The sequence below is a fragment of the Lampris incognitus genome, chromosome 17 (genome assembly GCF_029633865.1).
Source record: "Lampris incognitus isolate fLamInc1 chromosome 17, fLamInc1.hap2, whole genome shotgun sequence".
In the NCBI taxonomy this organism is placed as follows: Eukaryota; Metazoa; Chordata; class Actinopteri; order Lampriformes; family Lampridae; genus Lampris; species Lampris incognitus.
In genome coordinates this window covers 38,373,045-38,394,049 of record NC_079227.1, presented here as the reverse complement: position 1 = coordinate 38,394,049, position 21,005 = coordinate 38,373,045, and the positions used below count along the sequence as shown (strand labels likewise).

Genomic DNA, 21,005 nt, shown 5'->3' with positions numbered 1-21,005 from the left:
GACTTTGACGAGGGCCAAGTTGTGATGGCTAGAAGACTGGGTCAGAGCACCTCCAGCACAGCAGGTCTTGTGGGATGTTCCTGGTATGCAGTGGCCAGTACCTACCAAAAGTGGTCCAATGATAGACAACCGGCAAACCGGCAACAGGGTCATGAGCGCCCAAGGCTCGTTGATGTGCGTGGGGAGTCAAGGCTAGCCCCCTGGTCTGATCCCACAGAAGAGCTACTGTAGCTCAGTTTGCTGAATAAGTTCATGCTGGCTATGATAGACAGGTGTCAGAACACACAGTACGTCACAGCTTGCTGTGTATGGGGCTGCGTAGCAGCAGACCAGTCAGAGTGCCCATGATGAGCCCTGTCCACTGCCGAAAAGGCCTACAATGGGCACACAAGCGTCAGAACTGGACCAGGGAGCAGTGGAAGAAGGTGGCCTGGTCTGATGAACCACATTTTCTTTTACATCATGTGGACGGCTAGGTGCGTGTGCATCATTTACCTGGGGGAGAGATGGCACCAGGATGCACTACGGGAAGAAGGCAAGCCAGCGGAGGCAGTGTGATGCTCTGGGCAGTGTTCTGCTGGGAAACCCGGGGTCCTGGCATTCAGGTGGATGTTCCTTTGACACCTACCACCTACCCCTTCATGGTAATGATATTCCCTGATGGCAGTGGCCTCAGGTGGTTTCAATGTTTTGGCTAACCGGTAGGCGATGGGAAGATCTTACGGTGGCTTGGTGGTTAGCTCTGTTGGCTAATGGCAAGCGGGTCCTGAGTGTGGTTCAAGTCCATCTGTGCGGGGATCACATGTTCCCCCTTAGTGTGCATGGATTCCCTCCCACAGTCCAAAGACATGCATGTTAGCTGAAATGGGGTGTTTTAAGTGTGAGTGTCTCTTTCTGTGTGTACCCTGCAATGGACCGGTGGCCTGTCCTGGGTGTCTTCCTGTATTCTGCCCAATGCATGCTGGGATAGACTCCAGCCCTCGGTGACTCTGAACTAGTTTAAGCAAGATAGACAACGCTTGGAGGAGTAATGAGCTAAGTCATATGTGGAATGAGGCGGCACGGTGGTGCAGTGGTTAGCGCGGTTGCCTCACAGCAAGAAGGTCCTGGGTTTGAACCTCAGGGTTGTCCAACCTTGGGGGTGGTCCTCTGTGTGGAGTTTGCATGTTCTCCCCGTGCCTGTGTGGCAGAGGGGTAAAAACCAGGTCCAGAAAGTAAAAGTCCAAACCATGTATTTGCTCCACTCACGCACTACACCTTCAGATTCTGGTCCACAGCACTCCTCAACTAGGTAGGGGAAACTAGCTAATGAAATCAGCTGGTTTAGTAACATGGTTGGAGCAAATACACGGTTTGGAGATTTACTTTCTGGACCTGGTTTTTACACCTCTGCTGTGTGGGTTTCCTCTGGGTGCTCCGGTTTCCTCCCACAGTCCAAAGACATGTAGGTCAGGTGACTCGGCTGTACTATATTATCCCTAGGTGTGTGTGTTCGCCCTGTGATGGCCTGGCGGCCCGTCCAGGGTGTCTCCCCGCCTGCCGCCCAATGACTGCTGGGACAGGCCCCAGCATCCCCGTGACCCTGAGAGCAGGATAAGCGGGTTGGATGATGGATGGATGGGTGTCTGGAATGTGGCCTTTTAACACTTCTACCTCTCTTCTCAACCTTCGCCACATATGATGAATGAGAAGTTACCACCGAGTTACGGGGGCCTCATTCCTGAAGGGTTCTTACACACAAGTTGGCTCCTATAGACTCATGGAATAGCTTAGCCTCAAGTATTGCCTCGTTGAGTGTCATAGGTTTTATGTCACCATGTCTGGCTTCTATGGTGACGAAGAAGCTATCATCATCATCATCATCATCATCATCCTTCGACCGCATGGATTCAAAGAACGATACCCGGGCTAACGGACTGACACCGATGTCTTTGTCAACCTGGGTGCTTGCTGGTTGTGAGAGGTACAGGACAGACGTCAGGGGAAAGGAGCTACCAAACCCGAGCAGGCTTTGTTTCTGTCTACAAGACAGACTAGAGGGCCCTGGGACGGCCCGGCGGCCTGTCCAGGGTGTGTCCCCGCCTGCCGCCCGGTCACTGCTGGGATAGGCCCCAGCACCCCCGCCACCCTGAGAGCAGGATAAGCGGTTTGGATGGCGGATGGACAAACTAGAGGGCTGCCAAAAAATGACGGGAGCGTGTGAGAACTACTGTGATCGTAAAAGCATCTCAGAAGTGACGCCCTTGGGGAACGAGAGGCTAAGTGGTGGCAAAAAGCATGAACGGAGGGGACTTGAACGTCACCATTAACTTCTAGGGGAACATTCTCCTTTTACAGGCAGCCTTGATATAAGTGATTTGCGGCGCCCCTGTGTTCAGCACAGTCTGTATCTTTGCAGCTGTCATCTGGAGGCTTTCAGAAAACATCAGCGGCCCTAAAAGGGTCCGTCCAGTGCTCGGCGCTGCAGAGAGCCAGCCTGAACCGCTGCACACACAAGATGGTAGTGCGGTACGATAAGACGGATGAAGCGCGACCCACGCTCCGGGTCGGTCGGTGGTGTGACTGGGCTCCCGGGCTGGGTACAGATCAGGGATTCTGACCCACTAAACCCAGTGTTTATTGGGCGTACCGGGTGTTGGCACCGTAGTCACATTTCTTGGAGCTGATAACGGCTCACGTTGTGCCGCCAGGGACTGCTACGCCTCCACCCGTCGCAGCAACCACGTGTGACACGTCACCTGCACACACAGGATCGGCTGGGGGGTTGGAGACCGACTGGACAGCTTAGCCGCGCTCCTCATCTTAGTCTCGACAGCTCTTGGAATACGGTGTGCAGGTAAACGTCACCAGAACCACTGGCATATAGCGGGTTATTTGCACTTACGGGAATTCTTCCATTACGCTGAAACCGCACCGGTCTCGACTTGCACCCCCTGGATATCCGGCGTCGAGGCTCTGGCTCACCACGTCACCATATTACATTCACTGTACTTGTATAAATTCTTTTGCAGATCTGGCAGCGACGCATGAGGACGAGTGCAGGGGCATCCCACGGGAGGCGTCTCTGTGGACCGCACAGACTCCGCGTGAGTGGACACACGGACTCCTATCACGTCCCACATGTGCTGCTGGAATATACTGAAGCAGGGTGTGAAGCATTTCCTAACCGGCCTACACAGTCAACCTCCATCCATCCATCCATCCATCCATCCATCATCCAACCCGCTTATCCTGCTCTCGGGGTGGCGGGGATGCTGGGGCCTATCCCAGCAATCATTGGGCGGCAGGCGGGGAGACACCCTGGACAGGCTGCCAGACCATCACACACACACACACACACACACCCCTAGGGACAATGTAGTACGGCCGAGTCACCTGACCTACATGTGTTTGGACTGTGGGAGGAAACCCACACAGACACGGGGAGAACATGCAAACTCCACACAGAGGACGACCCGGGACGACCCACCAAGGTTTGGACCACCCCGGGGCTCGAACCCAGGACCTTCTCGCTGTGATGACAAAACAGTGTTAAATGACTGAGTCCGGAGGTCCTGCACACCAAGAGAAGCAGAACAAGCAAGCTGGCTGTTGCCAGAAATGGACAAAAGAAGACATTACCAGATAGCGTTGCCTTTCTTAGAAAAAACCTTTATTCCGTGTATAATTGCCTTTCCTCTAGAAAAAGGCCAGGTGTCCGCTGAGGGCTGAGTACAGTAGCCCATGTTTGCCATTTCATTTGTCTGCCAGTGAGTATGTTTGCAACGCTGATGCCACGCCACTTCCAAGACGAACCACACATGACCACTTCGACCCGGCGCGTTGTTGTCTTGCCCTCTCTCGGCACCGTGCATAATAGCGGATAACACAAACGATATAAAAAAGATAATGCGTGACTGGTTCCCGTCTGATTTATTGCTTTACATACATTCATCACGTGAGGAAGCCTGCCGCGGGCCTCAGGAGGAGCGAGCCAGTTGTGTGAAATGTTGAGTGGACCGCAGATGCAGGCTAGCTAGAGTACACGCACACGCACACGTGGAGACCCACAACTTACAGCCACTTCTTCTATGCATGACGCAACACTGAGACATAATGGACAGCGCCGAGGGCAATGACGGCGTGCACACGTTTTGTCAGGGTTACAGTTGGTAAGAGTGATGGGACAGCTCAGGTTTGGGGTCAGTGTCCAGGATGCGTGGTGTCAGCAGATGTACAATCGCCTCACGCCACAACACAACTCACAACACGCCTGCGTCTGAAACACACAAAAAACAGAGCAAGTGTGGCCCTACGGACATGAACTGCGTGAGTCTCTCTCGCACCAAACTTCCGGGACTCTGCAGACCTGCAGACCTGCAGGAAGCCTGTCTCTGGAATAAATTAGACACAAAGAGGAGGGAACGTGGCGTGCACGCTCGAGCGAAACCCGAGGGGTGTGTATACAGAAGAAACAGCGGCCTTGCAAATGATACATTCAATATTCTCAAGTAAGGCAGAAAGACGACTGAAGTTACAGGCTTCGGCATCAGCACTGCGGCGCCTGACGGCGGTCCACGTCACGTCACGCCACGTCACGCCACGTCACGGTGAGACGTATGCAGTCCAGTCGACAGGCCACGGAGCCTTGCGTAACACCATATGGATTCCAATTTTGCTTCCGCCAAGTCCAGATGTTTGACTGAGGGCTATCGGTGTGTCCGGGGGTCCGATGCCAGGGTCCCCCCGGCAGAGGCAGCAGGTGGGATTGTGGAGTCCCGGCGTTCAATTACAATTAACAAGCTTTTGGAAAGCAACAAACATGAGCCGCATTCTGCACGCTCTCCTCACAGGATGGGGCGCCTCCTTCAGACAGACACGGCAGGGCCTCGGTACGGCTCTCCGCCGCACCAGAAGTCCTCCGGCTGGGGGATTTCCAGCAGCCACATCACCTCCTCCTTCTCCTTCTCCTCCTCTTCGTCGCGCCGCTCCTTCGGGTCGCCGTCCGGCCCCCCCGCCCCCGTCGCCTGTAGGACCTTGTAGTAGTGACAGTCCCGGCCGTCGTCGGGGTCGTAGGGCGGCGCCAGGATGTCGAGGAAGGCGGCCGGCCCTTCCACGGCGTCGATCTGGTGGAGGTTATGCCGGAGGGGCGTGAGGAGGCACGGCCCGCTGTCCTCCGAGTACTCCCCCACCGAGCGCCGGGCGGCCGCGGCGCTCTGCGTCGGCGGCGGCTCCCCGCGCGCGCCGCGGCCGCCCTCCAGCTTGTCGAAGCACGTGACGCTCACCTTGCCGTACAGCACCTTCAGCACGCCGTTCATGCCCGGGTGGTCGTGCAGCGGGATGGAGGCGCCGCTCCGCAGCAGGAAGACCCCCATGCTGAAGGCGTCGGTCTCGCATATGTGCATGTAGGTGACCGGGGGGCTCGCCAGCTCCGCCTTGGAGCCCGCCTGGCTCTGGCGGGGGGCGATTTTCAGGTCCGCCGCCCGCACGGCGGTGACGAGCTCGATGAGTTCGTTCTGCTTGTCCAGAAACGCCTGGTCGGTGCCGACGGCGGACGCGTCGAAGCCCCGGAAGGTGGCGTACGCCTGCCGGGCTATCTTCTGTATGAGGGGCGACTTGCTGTCCCGCGGCATGTCGGATCCGCAGGGAGGACGGGCTTGTAGCGATCTCGCCGCGCTGCTTGCTCGGACGCGATCTTCTGAACGTTTAGAGCTCCTGGATTCTCGCCGGACCTGGTCGCGTTCGGGTCCCGTCCCGCTCAGGCGCAGGGCAAGATGCTCGGGGGCGACGCCGCGACATAATCCATGGTGGTGAAACACGCAGGCTGGCTGGACCGTCTCGCCGAGCTCAGGCTCTCCGTCTCATTTTCCACCCCGTCTCGGTCCGCACGTACGAGACCTGCGCACCAGGCCAGATGCATGACGGGAAATGGAGTCATCCGCCGGAGTCGAACGCTAGCCTCTCACGCGTAACTCGGAGTAGCGCCGCGCTGTGACGTCACGTCGTCTCGCAGCACCCGACCCACGGTCGTGGAAGATGACGTATAGCCGCCGTACGTTCAGTACAAAAGTAGCTTTGAGCCCGGATTCCTCAGGACACTACGTTTCCCACAGGTCCGGGGGGACTCGAGGGAGCTGGCAAGAGGAAGGCCAGACGGGCCATTGAACTCTGGACCCCTCCCCCCAAGGCCACCCTGCTCCTCCATCCCGTAGTGTTTCCCATGGAGCCTCTCCAGCGTTTTCCCAACTCCCGCTTGAATATTCCTCGTTTGCGCCGTGACCGCCGCTGCTGCTGTCGAGTCTTTTCCGCGCAGGACAACAGTACTAAAAGGTTGCCCAGGCAACGAGAGATGTTAATGGTCCCTTTTGTTATTTGGTGTTTGGAAGGAAGTGAGCATGATGCAACACAACGCACAGGGATGAGTCATGGGCGTGCTCTGCGTCTGTGTGGGCTGCAAAACACTCGTTTACTAGTGGGTCCGTGTTTGTTTGCTTTTTCATACGTGTGTTTTCTTTAGTCGTTTTTCTACACGCCACGTGCGTGCGTGCGTGCGTGTGCGTGTGTGTTTGTATGCGCCATGTTCGAATTTATGCATGAAAACTGAAGGGGACGAAAACAAGGCGACGCCCTCTTGACAAATAACAAGGCCAGCTCATGTAGGTCAAAACGCACAACTAGCGCTTCTGCAGCTCAACGAGCCGCCGCCGCTGAGACCCCCACAAGCTGAGACCCTGTTGCCTAGAGACCCGATCTCATTTATGAAACAACACAAATCCAACATGTCGTGGACATGCTCTGACTAGTGGCGACTGCGGGCGGCACGGGGGCGCAGTGGTTAGCGCGGTCGCCTCACAGCAAGAAGGTCGTGGGTTCGAGCCCCGGGGTGGTCCAACCTTGGGGGTCGTCCTCTGTGTGGAGTTTGCATGTTCTCCCCGTGTCTGCGTGGGTTTCCTCCGGGTTTCCTCCCACAGTCCAAAGACATGCAGGTCAGGTGACTCCGAACTGCTTAGGCTCCAGCCACCCTGAGAGCAGGATATCCCAGCAGGTGGGGAGACATCCTGGACAGGCCGCCAGACCATCACACACCCACCCACCTAGGGGCAATTTGGTGTGTCCGAGTCACCTGACCAACATGTCTTTGGACTATGGGAGGAAACCCACGCAGACACGGGGAGAACATGCAAACTCCACACAGAGGACGACCCCAAAGGTTGGACTACCCCGGGGCTCGAACCCAGGACCTTCTTGCAGTGAGGCAACTCCGCTAACCACTGCGCCGCCGTGCTGCTATTGTACATGAAAGTTGTAATATAATTTACCCCGCCAGTGTCACTTTGGACACATGTTGGACACATGTTGGACACATGTTGGACACATGTTGGACACAGCGTAACACAGCCATGGGACTCGTTCAAGCATCCTGTCCAGCCCCTCGGTGCCCCAGTCAGACGGGCTGCCTGGTTCCACGTGTCTAACTGTACATGTCTGTGTGTGTTGTGCTGGCCGGGCTGGTAATCTGGGCTTACTGATACCTACAGGACACGAGCTGCTTATTCCTGCAAGGTGGACCAGGAAGAAGCACAGCGATCCAAGGGACCAGTGATGATATTGGACACCTCAAGTTATAACTTTTAACTGTAATTTTCGTTTCATTCGGATAAGTGGGTTGAATCAGACCTGGTCAGGAGGACGTAACTGATGTGCACCATGGCAACAACTACAAAATAACACCCAGGCACGGTGACGTTACGTAACCGGGTTATCCTTTAATCAACTCTTATTCAGATTTATTTGGGGCGCTATGCGGGCGGCACGGCTGGCACAGTGGTTCGTGCGGTCGCCTCACAGCAAGAAGGTTCTGGGTTCGAGCCCCGGGGTGGTCCCACCTTTGGGGTCATCTCCTGATAGAGAGATACAGTGGTGCTTGAAAGTTTGTGAACCCTTCAGAATGTTTCTATATTTCTGCATAAATATGACCTAAAACATCATCAGATTTTCACACAAGTCCTAGAAGTAGATAAAGAGAACCCAATTAAACACACGAGACAAACATATTACACGTGCTCATTTATTTACTGAGGAACATGATCCAACATTACATATCTGTGAGTGGCAATAGCATGTGACCCTCTAGGATCAGCAGTTAATCTGAAGGTCAGGGGTTTTCAATCAATGGGATGACAGTCAGGTGTGAGTGGGCGCCCTGTTTTATTTAAAGGACAGGGATCTAGCAAAGTCTGGTCTTCACAACACGTGTGTGGAAGTGCATCATGGCAAGGACAAAGGAGATTTCTGAGGCCCTCAGAAAAAGCCTTGTTGCTGCTCATCAGGCTGGAAAAGGTTACGAAACCAGCCCACAGCCAGACAGGTCGTGTACAAATGGAGGAAATTCAAGGCCGTTGTTACCCTCCCCAGGAGTGGTGGACCATCAGAGACCACTCCAACAGCGAGGCGTGTCATAGTCGGCCAGGTCACAAAGGAGCCCAGGGTAACGTCTAAGCAGCTAAAGGCCTCTCTCACATGGGCTAGTGGTAATATGTCCATGAGTCCTCCATCAGGAGCACGCTGAACAACAACAGTGTGCGTGGTAGGGCTGCAAGGAGAAAGCCACTGCTCTCCAGACAACACTGCTGCCCGTCTGCACTTTGCTCAAGGTCACGTGGACCAGCCAGAAGGCTACTGGAAACAGGTTCTGTGGACGGATGGTACTGAGAGCAAAAAGGGTTCACATACTTCTGCCACTCACAGATAAGTAATACTGGATAATTTTTCTTGATAAATAAATGACCAAGTATCATATTTTTGTTTAACTGGGTTCTCTTTATCTACTTTTAGGACTCGTGTGAGACTCTGACGATGTTTTAGGCCATATTGATGCAGAAATATAGAAAATTCTAAAGGGTTCACAGACGTTCAAGCACCGCTGTAGATAGACGGATAACCTGACTCTTGTGAATATCATTGTGAAAAAGAAAAGTTTGAGTTGAGTAAAAAAACACTTTTAACAATGGTGGGCTCAGAAAGACAAAGTCTTCAATCACTTGTTTGTCAGTCCTTCATCCTCTTTAGCAGTGTGTGTGTGACATAAAGACAACATTATTCCCCACTGTTTAAAATGTGCATGACTGACATTGCAGAGAAGTCAAGCAGGGAGACAGAGGCCTCATCCTGCTGGCCTCAGAGCTGCAGCCAAGCGCCGCTCAATGGAGCGACTCATTCTCCGGCCTGCAGGAATTAACATACTGACACATATGCACACACACTGCTATACACACACACCACAAACATATGCATGGACACACACACGCGCACACACATTCTCCCAACATTCCTTTGTGCTCAGCATTGGCATTGTGTGACACAAGACAATCCCGGCAGTCTGCTTATGGATAAGTGACTACCGTCAGTCAACGCCGCCTTTGTTTCCAGTCAATATGCAGCCTGTTGTTTGTCATCACAGTTGTCATTATTTTGCAACATATTCAACTGTCCCACATCTAAACGGTCTTTTATTCTCTGCCTGTGTGGCCTGGCTGAGGCGGGTCACGGTGCAGAATGAAGCCGGGCCCTGCAGACGGGCCTACAGAAGGAGAACCACTCCCTCATCAGTAAGAACAATGTCTGCACAACTTGAACCCTCATGGCCATGAGGTGTCTGCTGCTGGTAATGGTTCTTGCTGTTAGACAGGTGTATCCACTTTGTACTTTCATTTAAGATTAATTTAACTTTTAACGAACATCCACACAAACCGCCTCATAGCCCCTCTGAGTGATCAGACAGCAGACACTGCTTTTATTGAAACTCAGGGAAGCTGCACCAGCTGTGGACATCGGTGCTGAAGTGACGTCACACTCTCCTGTAAGAGGTGACGTCACTCCTTCCTTTTAGACATGACGTCACACTTTCTTTATGACGTCATGTCACACTATCCTTTATGCTGTGACATCACTTCTTCCTTTTAGATATGACGTCACACTCTCCTTTATGCTGTGACGTCACTCCTTCCTTTTAGACATGACGTCACACTTTCTTTATGACGTCATGTCACACTCTCCTTTATGCTGTGACGTCACTCCTTCCTTTTAGACATGACGTCACACTTTCTTTATGACGTCATGTCACACTATCCTTTATGCTGTGACATCACTTCTTCCTTTTAGATATGACGTCACACTCTCCTTTATGCTGTGACGTCACTCCTTCCTTTTATATATGACGTCACACTCTCCTTTATGCTGTAACGTCACTCCTTCCTTTTAGATATGACGTCACACTTTCTTTATGACGTCATGTCACACTAGCCTTTATGCTGTGACATCACTTCTTCCTTTTAGATATGACGTCACACTCTCCTTTATGCTGTGACGTCACTCCTTCCTTTTAGATATGATGTCACACGGTCTTTATGACGTCATGCCATACTGTCCTTTATGCTGTGACATCACTCCTTCCTTTTAGACATGACGTCATACTTTCCTTTTTGTAACACAGAGTTACATCATTTACCATGCAGCCATTCATATGCAAATGTGTTGCTTTTACACAGTCAAGCTGCTCCTGTCAGACCTGAGGGACCTGATAGCAACACATCTCTACTGTCTGTCTTCTACACACCCATACTGTCTGTCTTCTACACACCCATACTGTCTGTCTTCTACACACCCATACTGTCTGTCTTCTACACACCCATACTGTCTGTCTTCTACACACCCATACTGTCTGTCTTCTACACACCCATACTGTCTGTCTTCTACACACCAACACACCCATACTGTCTGTCTTCTACACACCCATACTGTCTGTCTTCTACACACCCATACTGTCTGTCTTCTACACACCAACACACCCATACTGTCTGTCTTCTACACACCAACACACCCATACTGTCTGTCTTCTACACACCAACACACCCATACTGTCTGTCTTCTACACACCAACACACCCATACTGTCTGTCTTCTACACACCAACACACCCATACTGTCTGTCTTCTACACACCCATACTGTCTGTCTTCTACACACCCATACTGTCTGTCTTCTACACACCAACACACCCATACGGTCTGTCTTCTACACACCCATACTGTCTGTCTTCTACACACCAACACACCCATACTGTCTGTCTTCTACACACCAACACACCCATACTGTCTGTCTTCTACACACCAACACACCCATACTGTCTGTCTTCTACACACCAACACACCCATACTGTCTGTCTTCTACACACCCATACTGTCTGTCTTCTACACACCCATACTGTCTGTCTTCTACACACCAACACACCCATACGGTCTGTCTTCTACACACCCATACTGTCTGTCTTCCACACACCCATACTGTCTGTCTTCTACACACCCATACTGTCTGTCTTCTACACACCCATACTGTCTGTCTTCTACACACCCATACTGTCTGTCTTCTACACACCCATACTGTCTGTCTTCTACACACCCATACTGTCTGTCTTCTACACACCAACACACCCATACTGTCTGTCTTCTACACACCCATACTGTCTGTCTTCTACACACCAACACACCCATACTGTCTGTCTTCTACACACCAACACACCCATACTGTCTGTCTTCTACACACCAACACATCTCTACTGTCTGTCTTCTACACACCCATAATGTCTGTCTTCTACACACCAACACACCCATACTGTCTGTCTTCTACACACCAACACATCTCTACTGTCTGTCTTCTACACACCAACACATCTCTACTGTCTGTCTTCTTCACACCAACACACCCATACTGTCTGTCTTCTACACACCGACACACCCATACTGTCTGTCTTCAACATACCCATACTGTCTGTCTTCTACACACCCATACTGTCTGTCTTCTACACACCAACACATCTCTACTGTCTGTCTTCTACACACCCATACTGTCTGTCTTCTACACACCAACACACCCATACTGTCTGTCTTCTACACACCAACACACCCATACTGTCTGTCTTCTACACACCAACACATCTCTACTGTCTGTCTTCTACACACCCATACTGTCTGTCTTCTACACACCAACACACCCATACTGTCTGTCTTCTACACACCAACACACCCATACTGTCTGTCTTCAACACACCCATACTGTCTGTCTTCTACACACCCATACTGTCTGTCTTCTACACACCAACACACCCATACTGTCTGTCTTCTTCACACCAACACATCTGTACTGTCTGTCTTCTTCACACCAACACATCTGTACTGTCTGTCTTCTACACACCAACACATCTCTACTGTCTGTCTTCTACACATCTCTACTGTCTGTCTTCTTCACACCAACACATCTGTACTGTCTGTCTTCTACACACCAACACATCTCTACTGTCTGTCTTCTACACATCTCTACTGTCTGTCTTCTACACATCTCTACTGTCTGTCTTCTACACACCAACACATCTCTACTGTCTGTCTTCTACACACCAACACATCTGTACTGTCTGTCTTCTTCACATCAACACACCCATACTGTCTGTCTTCTACACACCAACACATCTCTACTGTCTGTCTTCTACACACCAACACATCTGTACTGTCTGTCTTCTACACACCAACACATCTGTACTGTCTGTCTTCTACACACCAACACATCTCTACTGTCTGTCTTCTACACACCCATACTGTCTGTCTTCTACACACCAACACATGTCTACTGTCTGTCTTCTACACACCAACACATGTCTACTGTCTGTCTTCTACACACCAACACATCTCTACTGTCTGTCTTCTACACACCAACACACCCATACTGTCTGTCTTCTACACACCAACACACCCATACTGTCTGTCTTCTACACACCAACACACCCATACTGTCTGTCTTCTACACACCAACACACCCATACTGTCTGTCTTCTACACACCCATACTGTCTGTCTTCTACACACCCATACTGTCTGTCTTCTACACACCAACACACCCATACTGTCTGTCTTCTACACACCAACACACCCATACTGTCTGTCTTCTACACACCAACACACCCATACTGTTTGTCTTCTACACACCCATACTGTCTGTCTTCCACACACCCATACTGTCTGTCTTCTACACACCAACACACCCATACTGTCTGTCTTCTACACACCAACACACCCATACTGTCTGTCTTCTACACACCAACACACCCATACTGTCTGTCTTCTACACACCCATACTGTCTGTCTTCTACACACCCATACTGTCTGTCTTCTACACACCAACACACCCATACTGTCTGTCTTCTACACACCAACACACCCATACTGTCTGTCTTCTACACACCCATACTGTCTGTCTTCCACACACCCATACTGTCTGTCTTCTACACACCCATACTGTCTGTCTTCTACACACCCATACTGTCTGTCTTCTACACACCCATACTGTCTGTCTTCTACACACCAACACACCCATACTGTCTGTCTTCTACACACCCATACTGTCTGTCTTCTACACACCAACACACCCATACTGTCTGTCTTCTACACACCAACACACCCATACTGTCTGTCTTCTACACACCAACACATCTCTACTGTCTGTCTTCTACACACCCATAATGTCTGTCTTCTACACACCAACACACCCATACTGTCTGTCTTCTACACACCAACACATCTCTACTGTCTGTCTTCTACACACCAACACATCTCTACTGTCTGTCTTCTTCACACCAACACACCCATACTGTCTGTCTTCTACACACCGACACACCCATACTGTCTGTCTTCAACATACCCATACTGTCTGTCTTCTACACACCCATACTGTCTGTCTTCTACACACCAACACATCTCTACTGTCTGTCTTCTACACACCCATACTGTCTGTCTTCTACACACCAACACACCCATACTGTCTGTCTTCTACACACCAACACACCCATACTGTCTGTCTTCTACACACCAACACATCTCTACTGTCTGTCTTCTACACACCCATACTGTCTGTCTTCTACACACCAACACACCCATACTGTCTGTCTTCTACACACCAACACACCCATACTGTCTGTCTTCAACACACCCATACTGTCTGTCTTCTACACACCCATACTGTCTGTCTTCTACACACCAACACACCCATACTGTCTGTCTTCTTCACACCAACACATCTGTACTGTCTGTCTTCTTCACACCAACACATCTGTACTGTCTGTCTTCTACACACCAACACATCTCTACTGTCTGTCTTCTACACATCTCTACTGTCTGTCTTCTACACACCAACACATCTCTACTGTCTGTCTTCTTCACACCAACACATCTGTACTGTCTGTCTTCTACACACCAACACATCTCTACTGTCTGTCTTCTACACATCTCTACTGTCTGTCTTCTACACATCTCTACTGTCTGTCTTCTACACACCAACACATCTCTACTGTCTGTCTTCTACACACCAACACATCTGTACTGTCTGTCTTCTTCACATCAACACACCCATACTGTCTGTCTTCTACACACCAACACATCTCTACTGTCTGTCTTCTACACACCAACACATCTCTACTGTCTGTCTTCTTCACACCAACACATCTGTACTGTCTGTCTTCTACACACCAACACATCTGTACTGTCTGTCTTCTACACACCAACACATCTCTACTGTCTGTCTTCTACACACCCATACTGTCTGTCTTCTACACACCAACACATGTCTACTGTCTGTCTTCTACACACCAACACATGTCTACTGTCTGTCTTCTACACACCAACACATCTCTACTGTCTGTCTTCTACACACCAACACATCTCTACTGTCTGTCTTCTACACACCAACACATGTCTACTGTCTGTCTTCTTCACACCAACACACCCATACTGTCTGTCTTCTACACACCAACACATGTCTACTGTCTGTCTTCTTCACACCAACACACCCATACTGTCTGTCTTCTTCGCACCAACACATGTCTACTGTCTGTCTTCTACACACCAACACATCTCTACTGTCTGTCTTCTTCACACCAACACATCTCTACTGTCTGTCTTCTACACACCAACACATCTCTACTGTCTGTCTTCTACACACCAACACATCTCTACTGTCTGTCTTCTACACACCAACACATCTCTACTGTCTGTCTTCTTCACACCAACACATCTCTACTGTCTGTCTTCTACACACCAACACATCTCTACTGTCTGTCTTCTACACACCAACACATCTCTACTGTCTGTCTTCTACAGAACAACACACCCATACTGTCTGTCTTCTACACACCAACACATCTGTACTGTCTGTCTTCTACACACCAACACATCTCTACTGTCTGTCTTCTACACACCAACACATCTCTACTGTCTGTCTTCTTCACACCAACACATCTCTAATGTCTGTCTTCTACACACCAACACATGTCGTCTACTGTCTGTCTTCTTCACACCAACACATGTCTAATGTCTGTCTTTTACACACCAACACATCTCTACTGTCTGTCTTCTTCACACCAACACATCTCTACTGTCTGTCTTCTACACACCAACACATCTCTACTGTCTGTCTTCTTCACACCAACACATCTCTACTGTCTGTCTTCTTCACACCAACACATCTCTACTGTCTGTCTTCTACACACCAACACATCTCTACTGTCTGTCTTCTACACACCAACACATGTCGTCTACTGTCTGTCTTCTACACACCAACACATCTCTACTGTCTGTCTTCTACACACCAACACATGTCTACTGTCTGTCTTCATACAAACACACCCATACTGTCTGTCTTCTACACATCTCTACTGTCTGTCTTCTTCACACCAACACATGTCTAATGTCTGTCTTCTTCACACCAACACATGTCTAATGTCTGTCTTCTACACACCAACACATCTCTACTGTCTGTCTTCTTCACACCAACACATCTCTACTGTCTGTCTTCTACACACCAACACATCTCTACTGTCTGTCTTCTACACACCAACACATCTCTACTGTCTGTCTTCTTCACACCAACACATCTCTACTGTCTGTCTTCTACACACCAACACATGTCGTCTACTGTCTGTCTTCTACACACCAACACATCTCTACTGTCTGTCTTCTACACATCTCTACTGTCTGTCTTCTTCACACCAACACATCTCTACTGTCTGTCTTCACACAAACACACCCATACTGTCTGTCTTCTACACATCTCTACTGTCTGTCTTCTTCACACCAACACATCTCTACTGTCTGTCTTCACACAAACACACCCATACTGTCTGTCTTCTACACATCTCTACTGTCTGTCTTCTACACATCTCTACTGTCTGTCTTCTTCACACCAACACATGTCTACTGTCTGTCTTCTACACATCTCTACTGTCTGTCTTCTACACATCTCTACTGTCTGTCTTCTTCACACCAACACATGTCTACTGTCTGTCTTCTTCACACCGACACATGTCTACTGTCTGTCTTCTTCACACCAACACATCTCTACTGTCTGTCTTCTTCACACCAACACACCCATACTGTCTGTCTTCTACACACCAACACATCTCTACTGTCTGTCTTCTTCACACCAACACACCCATACTGTCTGTCTTCTACACACCAACACATCTCTACTGTCTGTCTTCTACACACCAACACATCTCTACTGTCTGTCTTCTACACACCAACACACCCATACTGTCTGTCTTCTACACACCAACACATCTCTACTGTCTGTCTTCTACACACCAACACATCTCTACTGTCTGTCTTCTTCACACCAACACATCTCTACTGTCTGTCTTCTTCACACCAACACATCTCTACTGTCTGTCTTCTTCACACCGACACATCTCTACTGTCTGTCTTCTACACACCAACACATCTCTACTGTCTGTCTTCTACACACCAACACATCTCTACTGTCTGTCTTCTTCACACCAACACACCCATACTGTCTGTCTTCTTCACACCAACACATCTCTACTGTCTGTCTTTTACACACCAACACATCTCTACTGTCTGTCTTCTTCACACCAACACATCTCTACTGTCTGTCTTCTACACACCAACACATCTCTACTGTCTGTCTTCTACACACCAACACATCTCTACTGTCTGTCTTCTTCACACCAACACATCTCTACTGTCTGTCTTCTACACACCAACACATCTCTACTGTCTGTCTTCTACACACCAACACATCTCTACTGTCTGTCTTCATACAAACACACCCATACTGTCTGTCTTCTACACATCTCTACTGTCTGTCTTCTTCACACCAACACATGTCTAATGTCTGTCTTCTTCACACCAACACATGTCTAATGTCTGTCTTTTACACACCAACACATCTCTACTGTCTGTCTTCTTCACACCGACACATGTCTACTGTCTGTCTTCTTCACACCAACACATCTCTACTGTCTGTCTTCTACACACCAACACATCTCTACTGTCTGTCTTCTACACACCAACACATCTCTACTGTCTGTCTTCTTCACACCAACACATCTCTACTGTCTGTCTTTTACACACCAACACATCTCTACTGTCTGTCTTCTTCACACCAACACATCTCTACTGTCTGTCTTCTACACACCAACACATCTCTACTGTCTGTCTTCTACACACCAACACATCTCTACTGTCTGTCTTCTACACACCAACACATCTCTACTGTCTGTCTTCTACACACCAACACATGTCGTCTACTGTCTGTCTTCTTCACACCAACACATCTCTACTGTCTGTCTTCATACAAACACACCCATACTGTCTGTCTTCTACACATCTCTACTGTCTGTCTTCTTCACACCAACACCTGTCTAATGTCTGTCTTCTTCACACCAACACATGTCTAATGTCTGTCTTTTACACACCAACACATCTCTACTGTCTGTCTTCTTCACACCAACACATCTCTACTGTCTGTCTTCTACACACCAACACATGTCGTCTACTGTCTGTCTTCTACACACCAACACATCTCTACTGTCTGTCTTCACACAAACACACCCATACTGTCTGTCTTCTACACATCTCTACTGTCTGTCTTCTTCACACCAACACATGTCTAATGTCTGTCTTCTTCACACCAACACATGTCTACTGTCTGTCTTCTACACATCTCTACTGTCTGTCTTCTTCACACCGACACACCCATACTGTCTGTCTTCTACACACCAACACACCCATACTGTCTGTCTTCTACACACCAACACACCCATACTGTCTGTCTTCTACACACCCATACTGTCTGTCTTCTACACACCCATACTGTCTGTCTTCTACACACCAACACACCCATACGGTCTGTCTTCTACACACCCATACTGTCTGTCTTCCACACACCCATACTGTCTGTCTTCTACACACCCATACTGTCTGTCTTCTACACACCCATACTGTCTGTCTTCTACACACCCATACTGTCTGTCTTCTACACACCAACACACCCATACTGTCTGTCTTCTACACACCCATACTGTCTGTCTTCTACACACCAACACACCCATACTGTCTGTCTTCTACACACCAACACACCCATACTGTCTGTCTTCTACACACCAACACATCTCTACTGTCTGTCTTCTACACACCCATACTGTCTGTCTTCTACACACCAACACATCTCTACTGTCTGTCTTCTACACACCCATACTGTCTGTCTTCTACACACCAACACACCCATACTGTCTGTCTTCTACACACCAACACACCCATACTGTCTGTCTTCTACACACCAACACATCTCTACTGTCTGTCTTCTACACACCCATACTGTCTGTCTTCTACACACCAACACACCCATACTGTCTGTCTTCTACACACCAACACACCCATACTGTCTGTCTTCAACACACCCATACTGTCTGTCTTCTACACACCCATACTGTCTGTCTTCTACACACCAACACACCCATACTGTCTGTCTTCTTCACACCAACACATCTGTACTGTCTGTCTTCTTCACACCAACACATCTGTACTGTCTGTCTTCTACACACCAACACATCTCTACTGTCTGTCTTCTACACATCTCTACTGTCTGTCTTCTACACACCAACACATCTCTACTGTCTGTCTTCTTCACACCAACACATCTGTACTGTCTGTCTTCTACACACCAACACATCTCTACTGTCTGTCTTCTACACATCTCTACTGTCTGTCTTCTACACATCTCTACTGTCTGTCTTCTACACACCAACACATCTCTACTGTCTGTCTTCTACACACCAACACATCTGTACTGTCTGTCTTCTTCACATCAACACACCCATACTGTCTGTCTTCTACACACCAACACATCTCTACTGTCTGTCTTCTACACACCAACACATCTCTACTGTCTGTCTTCTACACACCAACACATCTCTACTGTCTGTCTTCTTCACACCAACACATCTGTACTGTCTGTCTTCTACACACCAACACATCTGTACTGTCTGTCTTCTACACACCAACACATCTCTACTGTCTGTCTTCTACACACCAACACATCTCTACTGTCTGTCTTCTACACACCAACACATGTCTACTGTCTGTCTTCTTCACACCAACACACCCATACTGTCTGTCTTCTACACACCAACACATGTCTACTGTCTGTCTTCTTCACACCAACACACCCATACTGTCTGTCTTCTTCGCACCAACACATGTCTACTGTCTGTCTTCTACACACCAACACATCTCTACTGTCTGTCTTCTTCACACCAACACATCTCTACTGTCTGTCTTCTACACACCAACACATCTCTACTGTCTGTCTTCTACACACCAACACATCTCTACTGTCTGTCTTCTACAGAACAACACACCCATACTGTCTGTCTTCTACACACCAACACATCTGTACTGTCTGTCTTCTACACACCAACACATCTCTACTGTCTGTCTTCTACACACCAACACATCTCTACTGTCTGTCTTCTTCACACCAACACATCTCTAATGTCTGTCTTCTACACACCAACACATGTCGTCTACTGTCTGTCTTCTTCACACCAACACATGTCTAATGTCTGTCTTTTACACACCAACACATCTCTACTGTCTGTCTTCTTCACACCAACACATCTCTACTGTCTGTCTTCTACACACCAACACGTCTACTGTCTGTCTTCTACACACCAACACATGTCTACTGTCTGTCTTCTTCACATCAACACACCCATACTGTCTGTCTTCTACACACCAACACATGTCTACTGTCTGTCTTCTACACACCAACACATGTCTACTGTCTGTCTTCTACACACCAACACATCTCTACTGTCTGTCTTCTACACACCAACACATCTCTACTGTCTGTCTTCTACACACCAACACATGTCTACTGTCTGTCTTCTTCACACCAACACACCCATACTGTCTGTCTTCTACACACCAACACATGTCTACTGTCTGTCTTCTTCACACCAACACACCCATACTGTCTGTCTTCTTCGCACCAACACATGTCTACTGTCTGTCTTCTACACACCAACACATCTCTACTGTCTGTCTTCTTCACACCAACACATCTCTACTGTCTGTCTTCTACACACCAACACATCTCTACTGTCTGTCTTCTACACACCAACACATCTCTACTGTCTGTCTTCTACAGAACAACACACCCATACTGTCTGTCTTCTACACACCAACACATCTGTACTGTCTGTCTTCTACACACCAACACATCTCTACTGTCTGTCTTCTACACACCAACACATCTCTACTGTCTGTCTTCTTCACACCAACACATCTCTAATGTCTGTCTTCTACACACCAACACATGTCGTCTACTGTCTGTCTTCTTCACACCAACACATGTCTAATGTCTGTCTTTTACACACCAACACATCTCTACTGTCTGTCTTCTTCACACCAACACATCTCTACTGTCTGTCTTCTACACACCAACACATCTCTACTGTCTGTCTTCTACACACCAACACATCTCTACTGTCTGTCTTCTTCACACCAACACATCTCTACTGTCTGTCTTCTACACACCAACACATCTCTACTGTCTGTCTTCTACACACCAACACATGTCGTCTACTGTCTGTCTTCTACACACCAACACATCTCTACTGTCTGTCT

The 21,005-nt window shown here is 48.9% G+C and overlaps 1 protein-coding gene across 1 annotated transcript; it reads right to left on the bottom strand.

Moving 5' to 3' along the window:
* Positions 1–3,637: 3,637 nt before the first annotated feature.
* On the bottom strand, positions 3,638–5,855 carry adoa (2-aminoethanethiol (cysteamine) dioxygenase a). The gene has a single exon (XM_056297322.1). It carries the CDS (start codon positions 5,610–5,612, stop codon positions 4,848–4,850), a length of 765 nt encoding a protein of 254 aa, XP_056153297.1. The 5' UTR covers positions 5,613–5,855; the 3' UTR covers positions 3,638–4,847.
* Between the last annotated feature and the right edge of the window lie 15,150 nt (positions 5,856–21,005).

Coding starts and splice junctions, on each gene's coding strand:
- adoa (XM_056297322.1), bottom strand. CDS start 5,612: ATGCCGCGGGACAGCAAGTCGCCCCTCATACAGAAGATAGCCCGGCAG.